Genomic DNA, 23,170 nt, shown 5'->3' on the forward strand with positions numbered 1-23,170 from the left:
CTAAGTCTCCGCTTTTCCAGGGAAAAGAGCCCCAGTTTCTCTAACCTTTCAGCATATGAAAGGTTTTCCATACTTTTTATCAGTCGCATTGCTCTTTTCTGAACCCTCTTGAGTATTGCCATATCCTTCTTAAGGTACAGCGACCAATATTGGACGCAGTACTCCAGATGCGGGCGCACCATTGTCCGATACAACGGCAGGATGACCTCTTTTGTTCTGGTTGTAATACCTTTTTTGATAATACCTAGCATTCTATTCGCCTTCTTAGAGGCCGCCACGCACTGTGTCAACGGCTTCATTGTGTTGTCCACTATTACCCCAAGTCCTTTTCTTGGGTACTTTCACCCATTATCAGCCCTCCCATCGTATAGCTGTACTTCGGATTTCCGTTCCCTACATGCAAGACTTTACATTTCTCTACATTAAACTTCATCTGCCATCTCGTCGCCCACTCTTCTAGTTTGTTCAAGTCCCTTTGTAAATCTTCACAGTCCTCTTTAGTCCCAACTCCACTAAATAGTTTGGTGTCGTCTGTGAATTTTATTACTTTGCACTTTCTCCCTGTTTCTAGATCATTTATAAATACATTCAACAGCAGCGGCCCGAGTACTGACCCCTGCGGAACACCACTCGTGACCCTCCTCCAGTCAGAGTAGTGGCCCTTGACTCCTACCTTTTGCTTTCTACCCACCAACCAATTTTTGATCCATTTATGTACGTCTCCTTCCACCCCATGGTTCTTTAGTTTCCGTAGTAGGCGTTCATGGGGTACCTTGTCAACTCTTGGAAGGGGAGGCGTAAGAGTCTAGAGGGGCCCCGAGGGATGCTATTAGCGCTTCTGACCTGCTTCAGAAGGGTCAGTTAACTTTTATAACCGTAAATAACTCTCCCCAAAAACAATGCAAGAGGAAAATAAAGTATTCACCAACAAGCCTGAAATATAACCCCAGGGGTGGAAAAAGCCTCAGAAGACAGACCCTTCCACCATCCATATTGGCTAAACCTCATTGGCATAAAATCCACTCCTGGATTGCAAAACAGGCTCTGAGCTGTGCAAAATGAGAAACCAAGCACGTCAAAGATAAGTTGATTCTTTTTCGTCTATCTCAGAAAGACGATCGGTACACCAGTGATGGCCAGCGTTCCACAAATCTGCTGCCTCAGGGTGTAACAAGACCGATCTACCACTTCAAAGTGGGATTCTGAACAGCGTGTCTCCATGCACTCAAAGACTTTTATGCCTCCTAAGAACTGGCGTTCAGATTCCCGTGTTTGTGCTTGCTTTGAACTCTTCAGCAGTTGTCTGCATCGGGGGGAATAGCTAAGGGGAGGTAGGACTGTCTATCAGGGTGGACTGTCCTCAGCGCACCCCGACCGCGTCGTGCCACTGGCCGGGGAGGCCTACGCTGGGTGCCAGGGGTCCGTGGCACGGGGACCCGAGTTCCTGCAAACTGTGCTAGGCCGGTAGCGGCCCCCCCGTGCGCCAGGTCCAGGTCTTCTCGGAGTTGGGTTGTTTGGGAATGCAGCCCAAAGCGGGTGGTAAACTCTAAGGCTAAAGACTGGCACGAGACTAATAGCGGATAAAGGGAAAGTTGAAAAGATTAGAATTAATTTGAATATGCTGTGTGCCAACTTCTGCATTGAACCCTTTCTTCATCGTGAACCCAGTAATGTACATGTAGGCCTCTTGTTAACTGTGCTTTCTGCATTAAGTAAAAGTTTCAGCTTGTTAAACTTAATTAACCCCCCCTCCCTTTTTACAAAGCCGCAAAAGCGGTTTTTAGCGCCAGCAGGCACGCTGAATGCTCCGTGTTGCTCCGACGCTCATAGAGTTCCTATGACCTTCGGGAGCAGCGCAGAGCATTCAGTGCGCCTATCAGCACTAAAAACCGCTTGTGCGGTTTTGCAAGAGGGGGGTAAAAAAATACATTGTTAGTTCAATAACAAGATATCTATCACCTTTTTAACATTATTGCTTAACACTCATATCTACTCATTCAAGTGAACCAGTAACAGCCACACTGTTATTCCAGGTAAAAAAGGGAAATTTGTAACGGTTTTCAAACATTGTTTTATAAAATTTGCCTTTTTTGTTCATCTTAACTAATTTAGGGGTCCTTTTACTAAGATGCGCTAACTGATTTAGCGTGCACTAGAGATTAGTGTGTGCTAAATTAAGGTGCCCATTGAATATAATGAGCGCCTTGGCATTTAGCGTGCTCTAAATCAGTTAGCGTGTAGAGGACCCCATAGTATTGCTGTGTTTATGTAAAATTGCTGCTACAGTAAACCAGTTGCCTCGCGCAGTTAAAAATGGACTACACTTCTCTCTCGTTATTCGCAGGGGATACAGGCAGAGCCGGACCGCGAATGGCAAAAAACCGCGAATATCCGGCTCTGACCCACCCCCACCTTTTTGCCGCCTTCCCGGCCTTACCTGGTGGTCTAGAGGGCTTTCGGGGCAGGAGCGATCTTCCTATGCTCCTGCCCTGTGTAGATTGCCATGAGGAAATGGCTGTGGGGAGTTCCCGTCGTAGTCTCGAGAGACTACGGGAACTCACAGCAGCCATTTCCTCATGGCGATCTGCACGGGGCAGGAGCGTAGGAAGATTGCTCTTGCCCCGAAAGCCCACTAGACCACCAGGTAAGGCTGGGAAGGCGGCAGGGAGGTCAAAAATATGGTTTGTTTTATTTTCCCCCTCCCCAGAAAAAAATCACGATTATGTGAAACCGCGAGTGCAGAAACTGCGAATGGGGAGGGGGAAGTGTAGTGTGTATTTCGCACAAACCAAAGAAAATTGACCCCAGGAAATCCACAGAGAGAAAAATACATTGCCCTATGTTCCAGCAGCGTTTGATTCTCCACACACCAGTTTCTCCACGTATTCATCATCATAGGACCCTTAGGGACCCCTGAGGAAGACACCTCGTCGAAACGCAGACCGTGTTAAGTCCTGCGCCACTAGCCTTTTAGGTCTTTTTGACTTTTATGTGGACTTATACCTTTTATGTGGATTGTTTATTTGGAACTTGGCTTTTTTAAGTTTATTTGGAACTGCAATTAAAGTCCATTTCAGGATCATCGTCTCTCCACAGTGCTTTTTTTGGTTTCTCTAGTGTGTATTTGAACATAAGAGTTGTCATACTGGGTCAGTCGAAACATTCCAGTAACCTTTTGCCAACAGTAGACAACTGAGCTCACAAGTACCTGGAAGACTCCATGCTACTGACCACCAGGGATAAGCAGAGACTTTACCTAGATCTACCTTAATGCAGAAGTTAATATCTGATAGTAATTTTGACCTTTTCAAGGCCGATGCAAAAAGTTAATGCACATGGTTAGTTAGCATGATGTGTGCTCAACTTTTCTGGGTACCCAACCTGATGCAGAAGCAAAACCTCATGTAAACACCTGAATTTATCATATTAAAATGGAAGCTATTAACTATTCTACCTTGCTGCAGAACACTTTAAGGCAGGTACCAGTCTGAGGAGATGTAGAAGGCCCCTTGCTCATTCTTCTGCAGCAGCAAAGGCAGAATAGCTAATTACATTACATTACATTAGAGATTTCTATTCCGCCATTACCTAATTACCATAATTCCGCCATTACCATTAGCTAATGGTCATCATTCTCTTTCCCCCTCCCAAAAAAAAGATGATGAAACTTTCTGGTAGTTTAATGGATCCCCCCCCCCCACTCCAGAAAAGACCACAAAGATTCCCCCTTCCCCAGCGCTTAAAACATCTCTAGTAATCTAGTACAGTGTTCTTCAACTGCTGGTCTGCAGAACAGTGCCGGTCCGCAGAAATTTCCTGCTGGTCCACAGGGCCGGCAAATGCATCAGGCCCGAGACAGTGTTCTTCAGTTGCCGGTCCACGGTGCAGTCGATGCGGCATTATCTTCGGGCCGGCTCCCTCTTCCTCACTGCTGCAATGCACAAAGCCATAGGCAGCGGCTCTTACGCGTGTCCTGTGCCTGAACCGGAAGCCTTCTCTCTGACATTGCAATGTCAGAGGGAAGGCTCCCAGCGCGCGAGGAGCCACTGCCTGCGACTTTGTACACTGTGGCAGTGAGGAACAGGGAGCTGGTCCGAAGATAACACCGAGGGTGGCTTAAAACAGCCAGACGGGAGCAGGCCAGAAGGGAAAGACGTAGCATAGAAGGAGGGAGACAACAAAGGTAGGGGGAATGATTTAATTTTGAATTTAGTGATTCAATTGTGTCAATTTTGAGAATTTACATCTGCTGTGTCTATATTTTGTACTGTTCAGGAAGAAATGCATTTGTTTCTTTTCCTCTGGGGGTTGTACTGCTTGCAGAGTCTTGCTTCTTAGGGTTTGTTTGTGAATATTAGTACTTTTAGTTTTTGGTCCCAATTTTGGCATAGGGGTTAACTGTGTTCTGATAGGAATGAATGTTGAGAAGCATACAGTGTGCTTTGTGTAGTTTAATTTTATGGTTAACCATTATGTGTTGTTAATAAGATTATATTGTGTGTATATATGAAAAATGAATGGAAAAAAATAGTTACAATTAGTACTATTATGGGGGCGGAGATGGGCAGGGTCTTGCCCACGACTTAGCCCAGTGTTCTTCATGGCCGGTATGCAGACCAGTGCTCTACGGTTGCTTTTCTATGTGGTGGTAATTCGCATGCCATGATTAGCTGCATTGAAGAGCATTTGGCTTACATTAGAAGTTGTGTGGGAAGCCATCGGTGCGGAGCTCTAATACAGGCTTTCTGCTTTTGAGTATAGAATGATAAATTTTGTTACTGCTGATGTGCAAGAATGAATGAGGAGAACAAAGGATTTGCTTTTTATGAATTACGGACAGAAAGAAAGGCCTCAAGTTTCAAGTTTATTACGATTTTATATACCGCCTATCAAGGTTATCTAAGTGGTTTTTACAATCAGGTACTCAAGCATTTTTCCCTCTCTGTCCCGGTGGGCTCACAATCTATCTAACATGCCTCCTAAGTGGACTGGAATTATAACTGATTACACTCAAATTTGTAAGGTTTTTTTTTTTTTTCAATTTTTATAAAATTCCTTAAGGCAAAAATTTTGTAGATTGAACCCAGATTAAAAAAATATTTCACCCAACCTGTTTCCAAAGCTGCAGTAGCAATTCTCCTGCAGCAGATACACCAAAGTGCATAGGACTTAAATGGGCTTCGGCACATTTGCTGTGAGGAAATCACTACCGCGGCTTTGTAAAATGGGCCCAATGTGGACTAGGGGGTCCTTTTATCAAGCTGCGGTAGGGGTTTAACGTGTGTTAAACCGCCTGTCGCGCTAGCCGCTAACGCCTGCATTGAGCAGGCATTAGTTTTTTTAGCCGGCCACGGGGGTTAGCGCTTGATGTAATGTCTGACGCGCTAACCCCGCTAGCGCGGCTTGATAAAAGGACCCCTAGGGCTATGATTTGGTGCCACGAACCTCATTTCCCCCATTCTCGTAGATCCCATTCCAAGTCATCTAACGCAGTTGTCACAGTTAGACTGTTTGTTTAGTCTCTAGGTAGTTTTGTTTTGTTTGTTTCGTTATCCAGAAGTGACAGTTTTCTTCTCTTGCTTCCACTAAGAGCAGTTTATATTTAGAATTTGTCATAAAAAGATTCTCCACACATGAAGCATTAGAGTCTGCAGTGTTGCCACTATTGAGTTGTTTCTCTCATTCTTGTTGCAGATGGCACAAAGAATTTTGTTCAAGCGGGCTCTGTCCCCCGGTTTGAAAAACCTTTCTGTGAGTCTTCAATGCCGCTCCTCACTGCTACCTATGGGATTGCAGGCACTGTGTCACCACTCTCAGCCAGCATCAGCTGTCCATGCAGCACATCTGCATGCCATTCGAAGTTTTTCCTCTCCTGTGTACGGAGTCACTTTCAATGTCCAGGATGAAGATGATTTCCACGAGCGGGTCATCAACTGTAAGACGCCAGTGATTGTGGATTTTCATGCTAAGTGAGTACTTAAAATGCAGTAAATCTGCAGTGATGCTTCATGATAAGAGCATATGTATTGTCTAACACAGTGGTTCCCAACCCTGTCCTGGAGGACCACCAGACCAATCGGGTTTTCAGGATAGCCCTAATGAATATGCATGAGAGAGATTTGCATATAATGGAAGTGAGAGGCATGCAAATCTGCTCCATGCATATTCATTAGGGCTATCCTGAAAACCCGATTGGTCTGGTGGTCCTCCAGGACAGGGTTGGGAACCACTGGTCTAACATGGTGTCAGGTCAAAACCGCGGAAGACAAAGGCGTGCGCCGACAACTGAGCGCAGCGCGGAGGCACGCGCCGAAGAAAATAACTGTTTTTAGGGGCTCCGATGGGGGTGTGTGGGGGGGAACCCCCCCCCACTTTACTTTATACAGATCGCGCCGCGTTGTGGGGGCGTTGTGGGGGGTTTGGGGGGTTGTAACCCCCCACATTTTAGTGAAAACTTCACTTTTTCCCTAAAAACAGGGAAAAAGTTAAGTTTACAGTATAATGAGGGGGGTTACAATCCCCCAAACCACCTACAACGCCGCCGCGATCCGTATTAAGTAAAGTGGAGGGGCTCCCCACCAAAACCCCCCGTTGGAGCCCCTAAAAACTGTCATTTTCTTCGGCGCGCGCCTCCATCTTGCGCTCAGTTGTCGTCGCGCGCCTTTGTCTTCCGCGGTTTTGTCTATGAACCTAAAAGACTCATGCTGGGTCTGTAGATCCACTCACTCAACTGCCCTTCATTATCTCTCTTCACTTATCTCCCCCTATGATCCCCCCCACCCCATGAGCTTTGCTCTACTGGTAAGTCCCTCCTTTCTGTGCCCTTCTCTTCAGCTGCCAACTCCAGACTCTGTCTCTTCTGCCTTGCTGTTCCGTACTGTATGCTTGGAACAAGCTACCCGAATCCCTATGGTGGGTTCCTTCTCTGGCAGTGTTCAAGGCCCAGTTAAAAGCCCTCTAGGCCCAGTTAAAAGTCCACCTCTTTGAGAGTGCGTTTGACTCCTAAATCCTCTCACCTTGGGTTCTGTATCCCCAACCCTGTATGTCATGTCTGTCTGTCCAAGTTAGATTGTAAGCTCTTCCGAGCAGGGACCGTCTATAAATGTCAAAATGTACAGCGCTGTGTATGCCTTTCAGCACTATATAAGTGATAAGTAATAGTAACCGTGACTCAGTTCCTGGACCCAGTTCTCGTTTCTCAGACTGCATTAGGAAGTCCTGCATGTTTCAGCAATATACTGGTAGTGGATTCCCAACTGTTATCAGTTTGCTTCCTTGACAAAGGTACACTTAAAATGACTTCCCATCCATCAACAGCAGATTAAGCAGTTTATTTCAGCACGACCACAGAATAATACCAGTCCATAAGATCTTTCAAACACCCTTGGAGAGTGAAATACATTTTGAGAACTGCATTCCTTGACAGTCTCTTTGCCAGAAGACTATTTCTGCACACAGTTGCACTATCTCAGCTCTGAAGCAGGTTCTGATCAGGCTTCTGGAAGTCCAGGAGCTGCAAGAATGTACTGAGCCCTGAAAGTAAAAGAAACCCAAACGGTGTTTATGTTCAGTAGATTCTTGATAGATTTCTGTGGTACAACCTTGGTTTGCGAGCATAATTTGTTCCAGAAGCATGCTTGTAATCCAAAGCACTCGTATATCAAAGCAGATTTCCCCATAGGAAATAAAATAGAAACTCAGACGATTCATTCCACAACCCCAAAACCATAATATAAAATACTATACGTACTTGTATTGCAAGACCTCACTCATTTAGAACAGTTACTTCATTAAAATTTGGGAACCATTAACGTCCTTTTGTCATGATTGATGCCATTTTTCTAATATTTCTATATTTAATATGTAAGATAAAGGTGGGGTGGGGGGAGGATTTCTATTATATGAAAAAGAACAATACTAGAGGGATTTCAGGATGGGAGAGGGAGGGTTATATTTGCAATTATAAGATATAACGTTAAGATGTACAAGTGATTAAATCTATGTTATTGTGTTGCAATTTTTGTACACTTGATGAAAGTTTTAAAATCAATAAAGAATTATTAAAAAAAAAAGAACAGTTACTACACTCCAGCAGCGTCAGAGAGAGAAGAACCATCAGCTCAGTTGTGATGTGTATATACTGTAAGTACCTGTATTACAAGACATGGCTTGTATATCAAGTAAAAATTTGACAAAATGTTTTGCTTGTCTTGTGAAACACTTGCAAAGCAAGTTACTTGCAAGCCAAGGTTTATATGCAGGTATGTTCTCTGTCCCTGTTGGGTTCACAATCTGGTTTTGTACTTGGGGCGCAGGCCAGAGTGTTTCTGTCATAAGTGTCATCAGCAAACACTAAAATGTTGGGAAATAGCATTCTGCCACCTGAACGAGTTCCGAGACATTACCCAGAACTGAGAATGTGAGACGCATGTACTGATACCACTTTGTAAATAGTAATTATCCCAGGACAAGCAGGCAGCATATTCTTAACACATGGGTGACGTCACCGACGGAGCCCTCGGTACGGACCTTTTAACTAGAAGTTTCTAGTTGGCCGCACCGCGCGTGCGCGAGTGCCTTCCCGCCCGACGAAGGAGTGCGTGGTCCCCAGTTTCTTCGTTTCCGCGGAGCGAAGAAGACGCGTGTATTTTTTCAACGGCCGTTGAAATCACTTTTTGCCTTCCCGCTCGCGCTTTTGTTATATATTTTTCTTCCTCTACCTTCGGGTTTCCTTTTTCTTTCAATTGCAAAAAAAAAAAAAAAAAAAAAACTTTGATTTTTATTGTTTCTTTCGTTTTTGCCCCGGCGGGGCCTGTTGCCATTATACAGGCCTCGGACTTCGATTTTGCGGAGGCTATCTTCCCCTTCATGCCCCCGCAGGTCGGTTTTAAGAAGTGCCAGCGGTGTGCACGCCCGATCTCCGTTTCTGACCCACACAATTGGTGTTTGCAGTGCCTGGGTCCGGAGCATCGGGCAGATTCCTGCACCCGCTGTGCCACTTTACAAAAACGTACACTTAAAAACCGAAGAATCCAGCAAACCCTGCTCTTCGGCTCCGAGTCGGCGATGGATTCATCACCCTCAACGGCGGTACCGCAGAAATCGGCACCGTCCAGCTCGACACCGACCGATCCCGCATCGGCGCCACTGGCGCCAGGTAAGCCGGCTAAGAAGCCTTCCTCTTCCCTCGAGCGCCCTCCAGCTACGGTGACGACACCGTCCATACCGGCATCGCACCGGTCCCGTAAACGCTCCGCCCCGATAACGGTGAGTGCCTCGTCATCGGCCTCCTCATCGCCGGGGCGTGGAGCGGCATCCAAGGAACCGAAGAAAAAGAAAGCGGTTCCGATGCCACCCCTGGATGACCGTATCTCGGCCATTCTGCAAACTCAGCTTCAGGAGCAGTTGAAGAAACAGCTTGAACAACTGCTACCCTCTATCCTGGCACCGCTCCTTCCGGTACCAGACCGGCCCGAGCCCCGCACCGAGCCCCCGGTGTCCACTCCTTCGGTACCGGTAAACACCTCGATGCCGATCCTTTCGGCCCAACAACTTCCTGATGATCCTGTGGTTCATTCTCAACCCACAGTGGATCCTGCTCGGCACCAGGCGGTACGGCACTCTTCTCGGGACCGAGAACGACGCCGATCGTCCTCCCCTGGTGCCGTTTCGGTGCGCTCTGGTAAATCTTTGTCCAAGACTCGCCACACCGCACCCTCCACCCCGGTGTCCCGACACGCACCAGAGGTCAGGGATCCTGATTTATGGGAGGAGACTCCTCTCGGTACCGAGGAGGATCCCTCCTCATCTGATGAGGAACCATCGGCACCTGATGCCACCTCTAAACCTGAGCAGTCCTCTTTTTCTAAATTTCTGAGGGAAATGTCTGCTGCTCTGTCACTTCCCCTTGAATCTGACTCCAAAAAGTCCCAAGCCTTTTTAGAAGCCTTAGACTTTGAGCAACCTCCTAAAGAGTTCCTCAAACTTCCCGTACATGACATCTTACGGGAGACATTCTACAAAAACTTGGAAAATCCCCTCACGGTACCGGGAGCTCCCCGTAAACTGGACAACCTTTACCGTGTCATCCCTATTCCAGGATTCGACAAATCTCAATTGCCCCATGAGTCCCTTCTGGTGGAATCCACCTTAAAAAAGACTCAGGGCTCCAGTGTCTATGCCTCTACCCCTCCTGGCAGAGAAGGTAAGACCATGGACAAGTTTGGCAAGAGGCTTTACCAAAATGCCATGCTTGCCAACAGGGCAAACAACTATTCCTTCCATTTTTCCTTTTATCTCAAACACTTGGTCCAACAGCTGTCTGCCCTCCAGAAGTACCTACCTGAGCGCAAGGTCCCGCTATTCCAGCAGCACATATCTGGCCTTCTCCAAATGCGCAAGTATATGGTCCGCTCGATATACGACTCCTTCGAGCTCACCTCTCGGGCCTCTGCCATGGCTGTAGCCATGCGTCGCTTGGCCTGGCTCAGAGTCTCCGACCTGGACATCAACCACCAGGACCGCCTGGCCAACGCCCCCTGTCTCGGGGATGAGCTTTTTGGAGAGTCACTGGATTCCACCACCCAGAAACTCTCCGCCCATGAGACCAGGTGGGACACCCTGATCAAGCCGAAAAAGAAGGCTCCGCCTGCTCGACCCTATCGGCCTCAATCATCTTACCAGCGGAGGTTCTCAGCCAGGCCACTCAATCCACCTCCCCAACAATCTCGGCGACCCCGTCAACAGCAGCACCATGCCCAGGCTCGGTCTCAGGCCACTCAACCCTCCAAGCCTCCTCAGCCTGCTAAACAATCTCAGCCCTTTTGACTCTTCTCTCCAGGGCATAGCCAGTCATCCACCCTCGCTGCCTCTTCCACAGCCTATCGGGGGTCGTCTCACCATTTTCTCAAGCCGTTGGGAAGTCATCACGTCGGACCAGTGGGTCCTCAACATCATCCGCCACGGCTACTCTCTCAACTTCCAGACTCTGCCTCCGGACAACCTTCCCGTAGAGTCTGCTTCAAACTCATCTCAAACCCCCCTCCTCCTGAGGGAGGTTCAATCCCTCCTCCTTCTCAATGCCATCGAAGAAGTACCTCCAGATCAAAGGGGGCAGGGATTCTACTCCCGCTACTTCCTGGTACCCAAAAAGACGGGAGACCTCCGTCCCATTCTCGATCTCAGGGACCTCAACAAGTGTCTGGTCAAGGAGAAGTTCAGAATGCTCTCCCTTGCCACGCTCTACCCTCTTCTTTCTCAACACGACTGGCTATGTTCCCTGGACCTCAAAGAGGCCTACACTCACATCTCCATCAATCAACATTCTCGCCGCTACCTGCGGTTCCAGGTACTGCACCACCACTATCAGTACAAGGTGCTACCGTTCGGCCTCGCCTCCTCACCCAGGGTCTTCACCAAGTGCCTTATAGTGGTAGCGGCCTTCCTCAGGTCTCACAACCTCCAGGTGTTCCCCTATTTGGACGATTGGTTGGTGAAAGCACCTACGTCTCCACTTGTGCTACAGGCTACTCATCACACCATCTCTCTCCTCCACCTCCTGGGGTTCGAGATCAACTACCCCAAGTCGCATCTGCTCCCCACCCAGCGACTTCAATTCATTGGAGCAGTTCTGGACACCACGCTAATGAGGGCTTTTCTCCCCTCCGATCGCAAGCAGACCCTGCTCCATCTCTGCCGTCAGGTACTCATGCATCCCTCCATTCCTGCTCGACAGATGATGGTCCTCCTGGGTCACATGGCCTCGACAGTGCAGGTCCTTCCTCTGGCTCGTCTCCACCTTCGTACACCTCAGTGGACGCTCGCCAACCAGTGGTCACAGACTACGGATCTTCTTTCTCATCCCATCTCTGTGACATCATCTCTTCAGCAATCTCTCCAATGGTGGTTGAACTCCTCAAATCTTTCCAGGGGTCTACTTTTCCATCTGCCCCCCCACTCTATGATCATCACCACAGATGCGTCCCCCTACGCGTGGGGAGCTCACCTGGGAGATCTACGCACCCAGGGACTTTGGACCCCACAGGAGCGTCGTCATCACATCAATTTCCTGGAACTCAGAGCCATGTTCTACGCCCTCAAGGCTTTCCAACATCTTCTCTGTCCTCAAGTCCTCCTCCTATGCACAGACAATCAAGTCGCCATGTACTACATAAACAAGCAAGGCGGCACCGGATCTCGCCCCCTTTGTCTGGAGGCTCTGCGCATCTGGACCTGGGCCACGGACCGCAATCTCTTTCTCAGGGCGGTCTATATCCAGGGCGAACAGAACTCTCTGGCCGACAATCTCAGCCGCATCCTTCAACCTCACGAGTGGACGTTGGACCCTCCGACTCTACTCTCCATCTTTGCTCGATGGGGCACTCCGCAGGTGGACCTCTTTGCAGCACCTCACAACCATCAGCTGCCCCAATTCTGTTCCAGACTCTTCTCTCCTCACCGTCTGACCCCGGATGCATTCCTGCTCGACTGGAGGGATCGGTTCCTCTATGCCTTCCCTCCACTTCCTTTGATGTTGCGGACCTTGTCCAAACTCCGCAAGGACAATGCCACCATGATCCTCATCGCCCCTCGGTGGCCTCGTCAACACTGGTTCTCCCTTCTGCTTCAACTCAGCTCCAGGGAGCCCATTCCTCTTCCTGTGTTTCCTACTCTACTTACACAGCAGAATCAGTCTCTACTACATCCCAACCTGTCTTCCCTCCACCTGACAGCTTGGTTTCTCTCGGGCTGACCTCTCCTGAGAATCTATCTCAACCGGTCCGCCTCATTTTGGACGCCTCCAGGAAACCGGCCACTCTCCAATGTTACCATCAGAAGTGGACCAGATTCTCCTCGTGGTGTCTCCGGCATCATCAAGAACCCACCTCTTTGGCGGTGGAAACTGTCTTGGAATATTTGCTCTCGCTGTCCAACGCTGGCCTCAAAACCACCTCCATCAGAGTCCACCTCAGTGCCATCACTGCGTTTCACGAGCCTATTCTCGGAAAACCCCTCACGGCTCATCCTCTGGTTTCAAGATTTATGAGAGGGCTCTTCAACATCAAACCGCCTCTCAAGCCTCCTCCCGTCATCTGGGACCTGAATGTGGTTCTCTCTGCTCTCATGAAACCTCCGTTTGAGCCTCTTGCCACAGCTTCATTCAGGCTTCTTACATGGAAGGTGCTTTTCCTAATTGCCATCACCTCTGCCAGGAGGGTTAGCGAACTGCATGCACTGGTTGCCGACCCACCGTTCACTGTTTTTCACCATGACAAGGTTGTTCTGCGTACCCACCCTAAATTCCTTCCCAAGGTGGTCTCGGCTTTTCACCTCAACCAGTCCATTGTGCTTCCCGTCTTCTTCCCTAAGCCTCACTCGCATCCTGGAGAACAGGCGTTGCACACGCTGGATTGTAAGCGTGCCCTTGCTTACTACCTTGATCGTACCAGAGCTCACCGAACATCCCCTCAGCTCTTTTTGTCTTTCGATCCCAACCGTTTGGGCCGTCCTGTCTCCAAACGGACACTTTCAAATTGGCTTGCTGCCTGTATTGCCTTCTGTTATGCTCGGGCCGGTCTCTCACTGGAAGGATCTGTCACGGCCCACAGAGTCCGAGCTATGGCTGCTTCTGTGGCTTTCCTCCGTTCCACGCCCATCGAGGAAATCTGCAAGGCGGCCACTTGGTCCTCAGTTCACACGTTCACTACTCACTACTGTCTGGATGCGTTCTCCAGACGGGATGGACACTTCGGCCAATCTGTGTTACAAAATTTATTTTCCTAATGGCCAACCATCCCTCCTCCCTCTTTGTTAGCTTGGAGGTCACCCATGTGTTAAGAATATGCTGCCTGCTTGTCCTGGGATAAAGCACAGTTACTTACCGTAACAAGTGTTATCCAGGGACAGCAGGCAGATATTCTTAAGTCCCACCCACCTCCCCGGGTTGGCTTCTTAGCTGGCTTATCCTAACTGGGGACCACGCACTCCTTCGTCGGGCGGGAAGGCACTCGCGCACGCGCGGTGCGGCCAACTAGAAACTTCTAGTTAAAAGGTCCGTACCGAGGGCTCCGTCGGTGACGTCACCCATGTGTTAAGAATATCTGCCTGCTGTCCCTGGATAACACTTGTTACGGTAAGTAACTGTGCTATACAGTTTTCTAATTAGAATCTACACTTTTTAATAAAAGATGCAGGAGAGCTGTTCTGTGCTGTCGGAAGCAACAAATCCTCTCAAGTTTCTTTAATAAACAGTCGATAATGTTGTCGTCTGGTGTTCGTGTGGCTTCAACTCCTTTTTCTTTTTATCCTAAGTTAAGGTTTACTACATTTTAGGTTAACCGTGCAATAAAGAACACTTTTACTAAGCTGTGATAGCGTTTTTAGCTTGCGCTAGACGCTAACGCCAGCATTGAGCTGGCGTTAGTTCTAGCCATGTAGCGTGGGTTTAGCGTGCGCTAAAAACACTATCGCAGCTTATTAAAAGGAGCCCAAAGTATCTGGAGATACCTTGTTTCTCCTGCTAACTTATCTGTCTTGTTTTTATCTCAATATTTCAACCAAGTGGATAAACAGTCTATAAAGACTACCGTATTTTCACGCATATAATGCACGCGTTATACACGGTTTTTACAAACCGTGCATAACCTTGCGCGTTATACGCGTGAGCGCGTTGTACAAAATTTTTTTTTACATAGTTCCCCCCCTGACGTCCGATTCACCCCCCCCAGGACCGCTCGCACCCCCACCCCGAAGGACCGCTCGCACGCACCCGCACCCCCACCCCGAAGGACCGCTCGCACGCACTCCCACCCGCACCCCCACCCTGAAGGACCGCTCGCACCCCCACAGCCTCCCGACCCCCCCCATCATGTAGAAGCTCGTACCGGTGTCCTGCTGCTTCCTCTTGGCGGTCCCGGCCCTTCTGTGAGCCCTGCGCCTGCGCTGCTTCTTCCAGCGGTCCCGCCCTTTCTCTGACGTCAAGCCCTCTTGCCCCGCCGACTCCCCGACATGATCGGGGCAAGAGGGAGCTCAAGCCCTCTTGCCCCCCGACTCCCTGACACGATCAGGGCAAAAGGGAGCCCAAGCCCTCTTGCCCCGCCGACTCCCCAACTCCCTGACAATATTGGGCCAGGAGGGCGACCCCCCCCCCCTGCTAGTTGTTCGGGCCAGGAAGGAGCCCAAGTTCTCCTGGCCCTGGCGACCCCCCCCCCCCACTAGTTGTTCGGGCCAGGAGGGAGCCCAAACCCTCCTGGCCACGGCGACCCCCTACCCCCACCCCGCACTACATTATGGGCAGGAGGGATCCCAGGCCCTCCTGCCCTCGACGCAAACCCCCATACCCCCAACGACCGACCCCCACCAAGAACCTCCGACCGCCCCCCCAGCCGACCCGTGACCCCCCTGGCCGACCCCCACGACACCCCCACCCCCCTTCCCCGTACCTTTGTGTAGTTGGCCGGACAGACGGGAGCCAAACCCGCCTGTCCGGCAGGCAGCCAACGACGGAATGAGGCCGGATTGGCCCATCCGTCCCAAAGCTCCGCCTACTGGTGGGGCCTAAGGCGCCTGGGCCAATCAGAATAGGCCCGGAAGCCTTAGGTCCCTCCTGGGGGCGGGGCCTTGGGCACATGGTCGGGTTGGGCCCATGTGCCTCAGGGCAGGAGGGCCTGGGATCCCTCCTGCCCGTAATGTAGTGCGGGGTGGGGGTAGGGGGTCGCCGTGGCCAGGGGTGTTTGGGCTCCCTCCTGGCCCGAACAACTAGCGGGGGGGGGGGGGGTCGCCAGAGCCAGGAGGGCTTGGGCTCCCTCCTGGCCCGATATTGTCGGGGAGTTGGTGAGTCGGCGGGGCAAGAGACGACAAAAGGTAGAAAAAAATAATTTTATTTCTATCTTGTGATTAGAATATATCAGATTTAAAATATGTATCCTGCTAGAGCTGATGTTAGACATAACTGGGGAGTGCAAAGCCCAGGCAGTGTGTCATTAGCTTCCAGTTGGCTTAGGGCTCTCTCTGACCAGGAGGCAGTTGCCCTAGTTGCACTCCCCCTAACACCATTCCTGCCATGTGTGACTGCAGTATTCTGTTAGCATGATATTTGTGTAGCATTCTGTAATAATTTGGCTTATTCAATTTTCTTGATAGTAGAGGGGATATATGTGAAGGGGAGGGGAGACGGGGGTTTTGTTGATCCTTGCCCTGTATTATTTATATTTATAAAATGACAATTGTACAGAATATTGTTTCTTTTTATACTTTAATAAAATATGTTCAATATAAAATCATAACTATTTGAAGTTTGTGCGGATGGGATCAGATAGTTAATGGGACCGAGCTCGCGGGGACAGGGCGGCAATGGGGTTTTTTAAAATTTCAGTCTTATTAGTTTGCCGGTCCACAAAATAATTATTTTATTTCCACCGGTCCATAGGTGTAAAAAGGTTGAAGAACACTGCCCTAGAGGAAAGGAGGGACAGGGGAGATATGATTCAGACGTTCAAATACTTGAAGGGTATTAATGTAGAACAAAATCTTTTCCAGAGAAAGGAAAATGGTAAAACCAGAGGACATAATTTGAGGTTGAGGGGTGGTAGATTCAAAGGCAATGTTAGGAAATTCTACTTTACGGAGAGGGTGGTGGATGCCTAGAATGCGCTCCCGAGAGAGGTGGTGGAGAGTAAAACTGTGACTGAGTTCAAAGAAGCGTGGGATGAACACAGAGGATCTAGAATCAGAAAATAATATTAAAAATTGAACTAAGGCCAGTTCTGGGCAGACTTGCACGGTCTGTGTCTGTATATGGCCATTTGGTGGAGGATGGGCTGGGGAGGGCTTCAATGGCTGGGAGGGTGTAGATGGGCTGGAGTAGGTTTTAATGGAGATTTCAGCAGTTGGAACCCAAGCACAGTACCGGGTAGAGCTTTGGATTCTTGCCCAGAAATAGCTCAGAAGAAAAAAATTTTTAAAAAAATTTAAATTGAATCAGGTTGGGCAGACTGGTTGGACCATTCGGGTCTTTATCTGCCGTCATCTATTATGTTACTATGTAAACAGTTTATTAGAGCTCTGTAAATCCATTTTACCCTAAATGGAGAGGTGAATCATGCTGACTAACTAAAATGTGCCCTGAGATAGCTGGAGTCTGATTTTCAAGCTTTGGTTTTGGAATAGGTCCTGAGGAGAAGAATTCTGAGCGTGTCACATTTTTTGCTCTAATTCCAAATTTTTCATTGAAGCTCAGATGTTCTGCTGCATACAAAATTAGATTCATATTAAATTTGAAATGGTGCCGATGTTGAATAGGTCAAAAGTACCAAAAACAAGTGGGAACAGAAGAGGATAAGAACATACTGGATCAGAACAAAGGTCTACCTAGGTTAGTGTCCTGCTTCTAATAGTGGCCAATCCGGGTCACAAGTACCTGGCAGAATTCCAAGAAGATGAAGTTAGAAAATAACATGAGTTTTGTCCCTGCCCCATTCTTGTAAGCTCTACCTTAACCACACAGGCCTCGAACACTTATGATTTTAAAGTGTTTGAGGCTTGTTCAGATGAGGATGGAGCTTGCAGGAATGGGGCAGGGGTAGGAAAAAAACTCACGGGGACGTGATGGAAAAATGAGTTCCCGTGGGGACAATAGCCACTAAATTTGGGAAAATCAGGGTGGTAGCATGTTGTCAGCCATTAAGATAGGTACATCCTGAGATGGTGCACTCACCACAGGAATTATCTCTATTTTAAACTTGGGTTAGATGATATATATTTTTTTTGTCGTTCTTGAATCTTTTGGGTTCTTTGTTACTAATTGTTCTGAAATTTCTTAAGGGTGTCTCCTTCCTTCTTTCTATTTATATTTTTATATAAATGATGTCTTCTCTTAGTATTTTAGTTTAGATAGTGAGCCCGTTTGAGACTGAGAGAGATGTTCAATGTACCTAATATATTAGTTTTGTAATAATTATGTGCAAGTGGTATATCAAATACAATACAATACCAAAATATCTCTCTATACCACACAGAAACTGATCAGTTCAGAACATCTCCCTTAACCAGGTTAATAACATCCATAAGCAATTTACCTAAGGAAATGAATCAGTAAATACACTCCTTTACTCTTGGTTTATTGGATTACTGGATTAGCAACCCTCTTAAACCAATTAAATTTTGTTACTTCCCTTTCAAGTCCCCATTTATGATGGATAACAGAGGACACAAAAGACATTACAGAACCAAGCACAGTACCAAGACACACAGCCCGGACATTTGCTCCAACTTAAACTTTATTACACATGACGCAAACACTGTCATTTACTCTTATGATATCCCTAAAGTAGAGAATATCCCATTAAAGTGTAACATATATTTTAAACCGTGTACCCCACTAAGAGGATACTTACAAATTGCTAGAGAAACAGCACTACAAAACATTTTATGTTCCCAGGAATCAAACATTAAAGCTGATCATTAAGCTATAGTAAACAGGTACTTCAACCAGTATTTCAGAGTTCAAGGTACTGGGAAAAAAATCATTCAGAGTTTAATAGTAATATCAGCGGGGATCTAGCTTGCAAACAGTCACACACTGCTGTTAGCAGTCCCAACTTGTACTGAATTCTTCAGGACTGAAATCCCTAACATCCACTCATCTTGGCATCTGTTCATGGCATGTACGGCAGGAACGCTTTCCCTAGAATAACTGCCTGGGCCCTGGTTCAACTAATAGTGTCCCGGATCCACATATCCTGCAGAGCATCTACTATGGCCATCACAGGTAGTGGGACATATAGATAAGACAAACCCCACACTTTGAACACATTTTCTTGTATATTTGTTCCCACGGCTGGGGTCCTTCAACATGGATCTGTTCCCTTTATCAGGCTCCAACCAGGGGTCTCTGAGGTAACTAGCTGGGACCTCTGTGTCCATCAAGTCATGGTATTGAACTTCTGGAGGGACATCTACTTCGCTTGCCTTGCATGCTTGCTCAAGCAGTATACACAGGCCCTGAGTGGATTGGCTTCACAGTGCATCTAGAGTTGCTCCTCCCAATCTGTAATCACAATCTTCTCAACTAATGGGATCCCTGCGCCCGGGTCCTATTTAATCTTGATGGTGTACCTGGGGGCAAATTTTGGCACACTGACAGTATACTCACCCCTTTGCATTCAGAAGTACACCTCACCTCACATATGTAAGGGCACACATGATTGTCAGGGCCTGGGTGGAAGGTACACTGGAAATGGAGTCTTGTGTCCCTCGGTGTTAGGGGACGTAGGCAATTGTCCATGAACATATTTAGAGTCAGCTCTTACTGATAGTGAGGAACAGGCAGAATCTGACTCACTTTTCAATTCAACACTTATAGTGGACCAGGAACCCCGACCCATAGCAGAAAGCCCTCTCCCTCATCCCTTGGGCTTACTGCCAGACTTTTCATGTGTGGTGGTGGTGCTTTCAGCTTTTAACTGGTTTAAATATTCAGGCAACTCTGTGGTACACATTTCATACCGGTCTGTGCTTGGAGTGGGTTTTGTAGGTGAAGTGGGAACTGGAACTCCAGACGGGAGTCTCCGACTGATACTCCTAAGACATAGAGCTCCCTTGCTCCTCGCTGTTCCTCAATCTGGTCTTGAACATATTTGTGTCACATCTGAGGTGACTGGGGAATATAGGTATCACTTTGTGGCAGTGATGACACTCCAGGCACTAGAATCTTCCCATTAGCCAGCCTTCTTCGAGGACCAGCACTACCTTTCCCCTCATCTTATATGCTCCATATTCTTCCACATCTGGAGAATTACTTGCCATGATCTGTTGTTGAGAGTCTGTGACCTTCAAAATGCTGGATCCTGCTTTGGGATCCGAATGAGCCTCCCAAGATGGCACTGGCCATGCTACTTTCCTTGCACGTAGCTTGTATTTCGAGGCTGGGTAGTATTAGCTTTTCTAATGGTTCCTGCAGGAGGCTCAGAGTCTGGTGTTGGCAAACATGAAGATTTCAGAGCGGATGGTTTATATCTGGAACCCTGTGTTCCTCCATATGCTCTTCCTCTGTTCATGTGTTATCTAGGGCCACCTTGGATAGGTAAACTTGGACTTGTCGGACAAATCAGCTTTGGCCTCCTCTCCTTCACGTAGGGCTCTGGCTTTGGAATTTTAGCAAAATCAATTTACTAGAACCATTCTGCATGCTCAGTATCTGAAAATCACATTGTCCTGGTTCAGTGTCCTCTCTCCCACTTCAGCCAGATATCGGAAGCAGTTTACTTGTAATTCCACAAAAGTAAAAACTGCAAAGTCCGATTTGTAATTTCCCAGTTTTGTGGTCTCAATCTGAGCTTGCTCTCAGGCCCCATGCTAGTTGTGCACCATATGTACTGCGGTTCCCCTGGCTGCTGGGTGGGAAACCCTCTCAAGTTACTTATATTTGTGGGCCATGAGTCAGGACCAGATCTTTTTGGCAAGCTGCAGCAAGTACTTCTTCCATACTTCTTTCACCCTTGAAGGGCTTCAGACCACACAGGTAGTTATGCATGAACTGAACTCCAACTTTATTTTTTCTTCTCTCCAATGGGAAAGAGACACTTCTTCAACAGTACAGTTGCCAACCAAAACAATCTATTTACAGTAAGAAATCAGAGCCTGATGGACTCTGAGCCCCTGCCTCTGCTCGTGCTGGGGCCGATTCTGTTCAATATGTTTGTGAGTAATGTTGCCAAAGGGTTAGAAGATAGGGTTTGCCTTTTTGCAGATAATACCAAATTTGTAACAGAGTGGACACCCCAGAGGGAGTGGAAAACATGACATGGATCTGCAAAAGTTAGAAGAATGGTCTTAAGGTCTGATAATTAAAATTCAATGGAAAGACATGCAGAGTGATGCATTGGGGGAGTAGAAATCCGAGGAACCCAAATGTGCTGGGAGGGGAGAGGGACGTGCAGAGACAGTGTGATAAGGCCGTGGCTGTAGCCAGAAGGATGCTAGACTGTATAGAGAGAGGCATAACTAGTAGAGGAAAGGAGGAAGTGATGCCCCTGTACAGGTCATTGGTGATGCTCCACTTGGAGTATTGTTTTCAATTCTGGAGACTGTATATGGCAAAAGATATAAGAATCCAACATACCAAAAAAGGGGGACAAGAAACTATTTTAATGCCTTTGAACCAAAATAGTTTCTTGTCCCCCTTTTTTTGTATGTTGGATTCACTTCATTTTGGGACAATACTTTTTGTACCTTTACCCAGTTGTTATATTGGGCAAAAGATATAAGAAGACTTAAAGTGGTCTAGAGAAAGGTGACAAAAATGGTAAGGAGTTTGATCCAAAAGACATAAGGAGAGACTGGAAGATCTGAATATATATATATATACTCTATTATTTATTATTTCTAAAATTTCTTAACCGCTTAGAAATAAGCGGTTTACAGCATAAAACATTCACAATAATTCAAAGAACAACATAGAGGAGAGGAGGGCAGGGGAGATATGATAAAGAGAAAAATATGGTAAAACTAGAGGGCAGTACAAGGCCAATGGACTCCATCTCAACAGAAGTGGTCTATCAACAGACTGGAACTTCAAGCAGTTTAAATGGTGCTACTTTGACTGCAGTCTTTGTTGGAGGTCAAAGCAGTCAGTGGCTTATGTCGACAGACAGGAGGCGAAGGCATTGTTCTGTTGTGCAAAAATACATCTGCAGGCGATCTCTGCTGTACACATGCCTGAAAAAATGGAGAAGTTCCAGCTCCTCAGAGTGGATTAACTGGTGACAGACTACCCTGCCTGTGGAGGTGGGCATTGCCCTGAAAATTTTGCAGGATAGGAAGTTTGAGAATGCCTTAAAGCAGGCATTTGAGATGGCTTCTCTGGTGTTTCAGGTGACCATTTGTAGTTCCTTTGTGGCTAAGTGTACCTGAATTGGCATCAGAGGACTGCATCAAGACTGGATCACAGGAGGCACCCTATGCCACACAATTGGAAGCAGGCTTTGCCTACTTGGTGGATGCTATTTATGACATGCTCCTTGCCAGTGCTTGTTGCATACCTTTGGTGGTCACAGTTTGAAGACAGCTATAGTTACAACGTTGGGCTGTTGACATGGTTTCCAAGCCACGCCTGCTGAAGTTGCCTTTCCATTGCAAGTGGCTCTTTGGGAAGCTTCTTTATATGTTTCCTCCATGGCTGATGGTGGACCGAGTGCTGAAAAGGGTCACACCTGGATTAGGATCCAGTAATTATGGTGGCCCCGGATTGCTCAAGACAGCCTTTGTTTGAAGATTTGAGTCATCTGGTGACCTGGGATTCTCTCCCACTGCCTCAGGGTTGGAAGCTGTTACAGTAGGGCCTGGTGTTCTTGGAAGATTCCTCCCCCTTTGGTCTTACGGCCTGGCCCTTGAAAGGTCTCATGTGAGTCGAAAGGATATAATGAATCAGTCCTCATGACATTGCTGCAGGCTAGGAAGCGTTCTGCCTCTTTGGCTTATGCCAGGGTATGGAGGACATTTGAAGGTTGGTGTTCAGAGCGAGGAATCTCACTGTTCTCTTCTACAGTTTCGTACATTGTGGTATTCCTTCAGTCAGGCTTGCAGAAGGGCCTGGCATTAGGGTCTTTGAAGGTTCAGTTGTTGGCCCTCATGTATTTCAGGGGCCGCCTCCAGAGGTCATCATTAGAACATAAGAATAGCCTTACTGGGTCAGACCAATGGTCCATCAAGCCCAGTATCCCATTCTTACGGTGGCCAATCCAGATCTCTAGTACCTGGCCAAAACCCAAGGTGTAGTAGTATTCCATGCTACTGATACAGGGCAAGCAGTGGCTTCCCCCATGTCTTTCTCAATAACAGACTATGGACTTTTCCTCCAGGAACTTGTCCAAACCTTTCTTAAAACCAGCTACACTATCCGCTCTTACCACATCCTCTGGCAACGTGTTCCAGAGCTTAACTATTCTCTGAGTGAAAAAAAATTTCCTCCAATTGGTTTTTAAAATATTTCCCTGTAACTTCACCAAGTGTCCCCTAGTCTTTGTAATTTTTGATGGAGCGAAAAATTGATCCACTTGTACCTGTTCTACTTCACTCAGGATTTTGTAGACTTCAATCATTAGCAGCTCACCCAGATATTGTCAGATTCTTGAGAAGGACTGGCAGGCAGCAACCTTCTTTTCATCTGCCTTGC

At 47.6% G+C, this 23,170-nt stretch overlaps 1 protein-coding gene across 5 annotated transcripts in view; it reads left to right on the top strand.

The window, feature by feature from the left end:
- The window catches only part of TXN2 (thioredoxin 2), a 50,697-nt gene that overhangs the window by 13,147 nt on the left and 14,380 nt on the right, over positions 1–23,170 (top strand). For 4 of the 5 annotated variants that reach the window (XM_033935127.1, XM_033935130.1, XM_033935129.1 and 1 more), the window contains exon 2: positions 5,695–5,969. In XM_033935127.1, the coding sequence (XP_033791018.1) occupies positions 5,695–5,969 (275 nt within the window). Of the gene's footprint in view, positions 1–2,009; positions 2,034–5,694; positions 5,970–23,170 lie in introns of those variants that run through there. The other variant, XM_033935131.1, reaches the window with a different exon arrangement.

Source organism: Geotrypetes seraphini, chromosome 2, assembly GCF_902459505.1.
Source record: "Geotrypetes seraphini chromosome 2, aGeoSer1.1, whole genome shotgun sequence".
NCBI classification, from domain to species: Eukaryota; Metazoa; Chordata; class Amphibia; order Gymnophiona; family Dermophiidae; genus Geotrypetes; species Geotrypetes seraphini.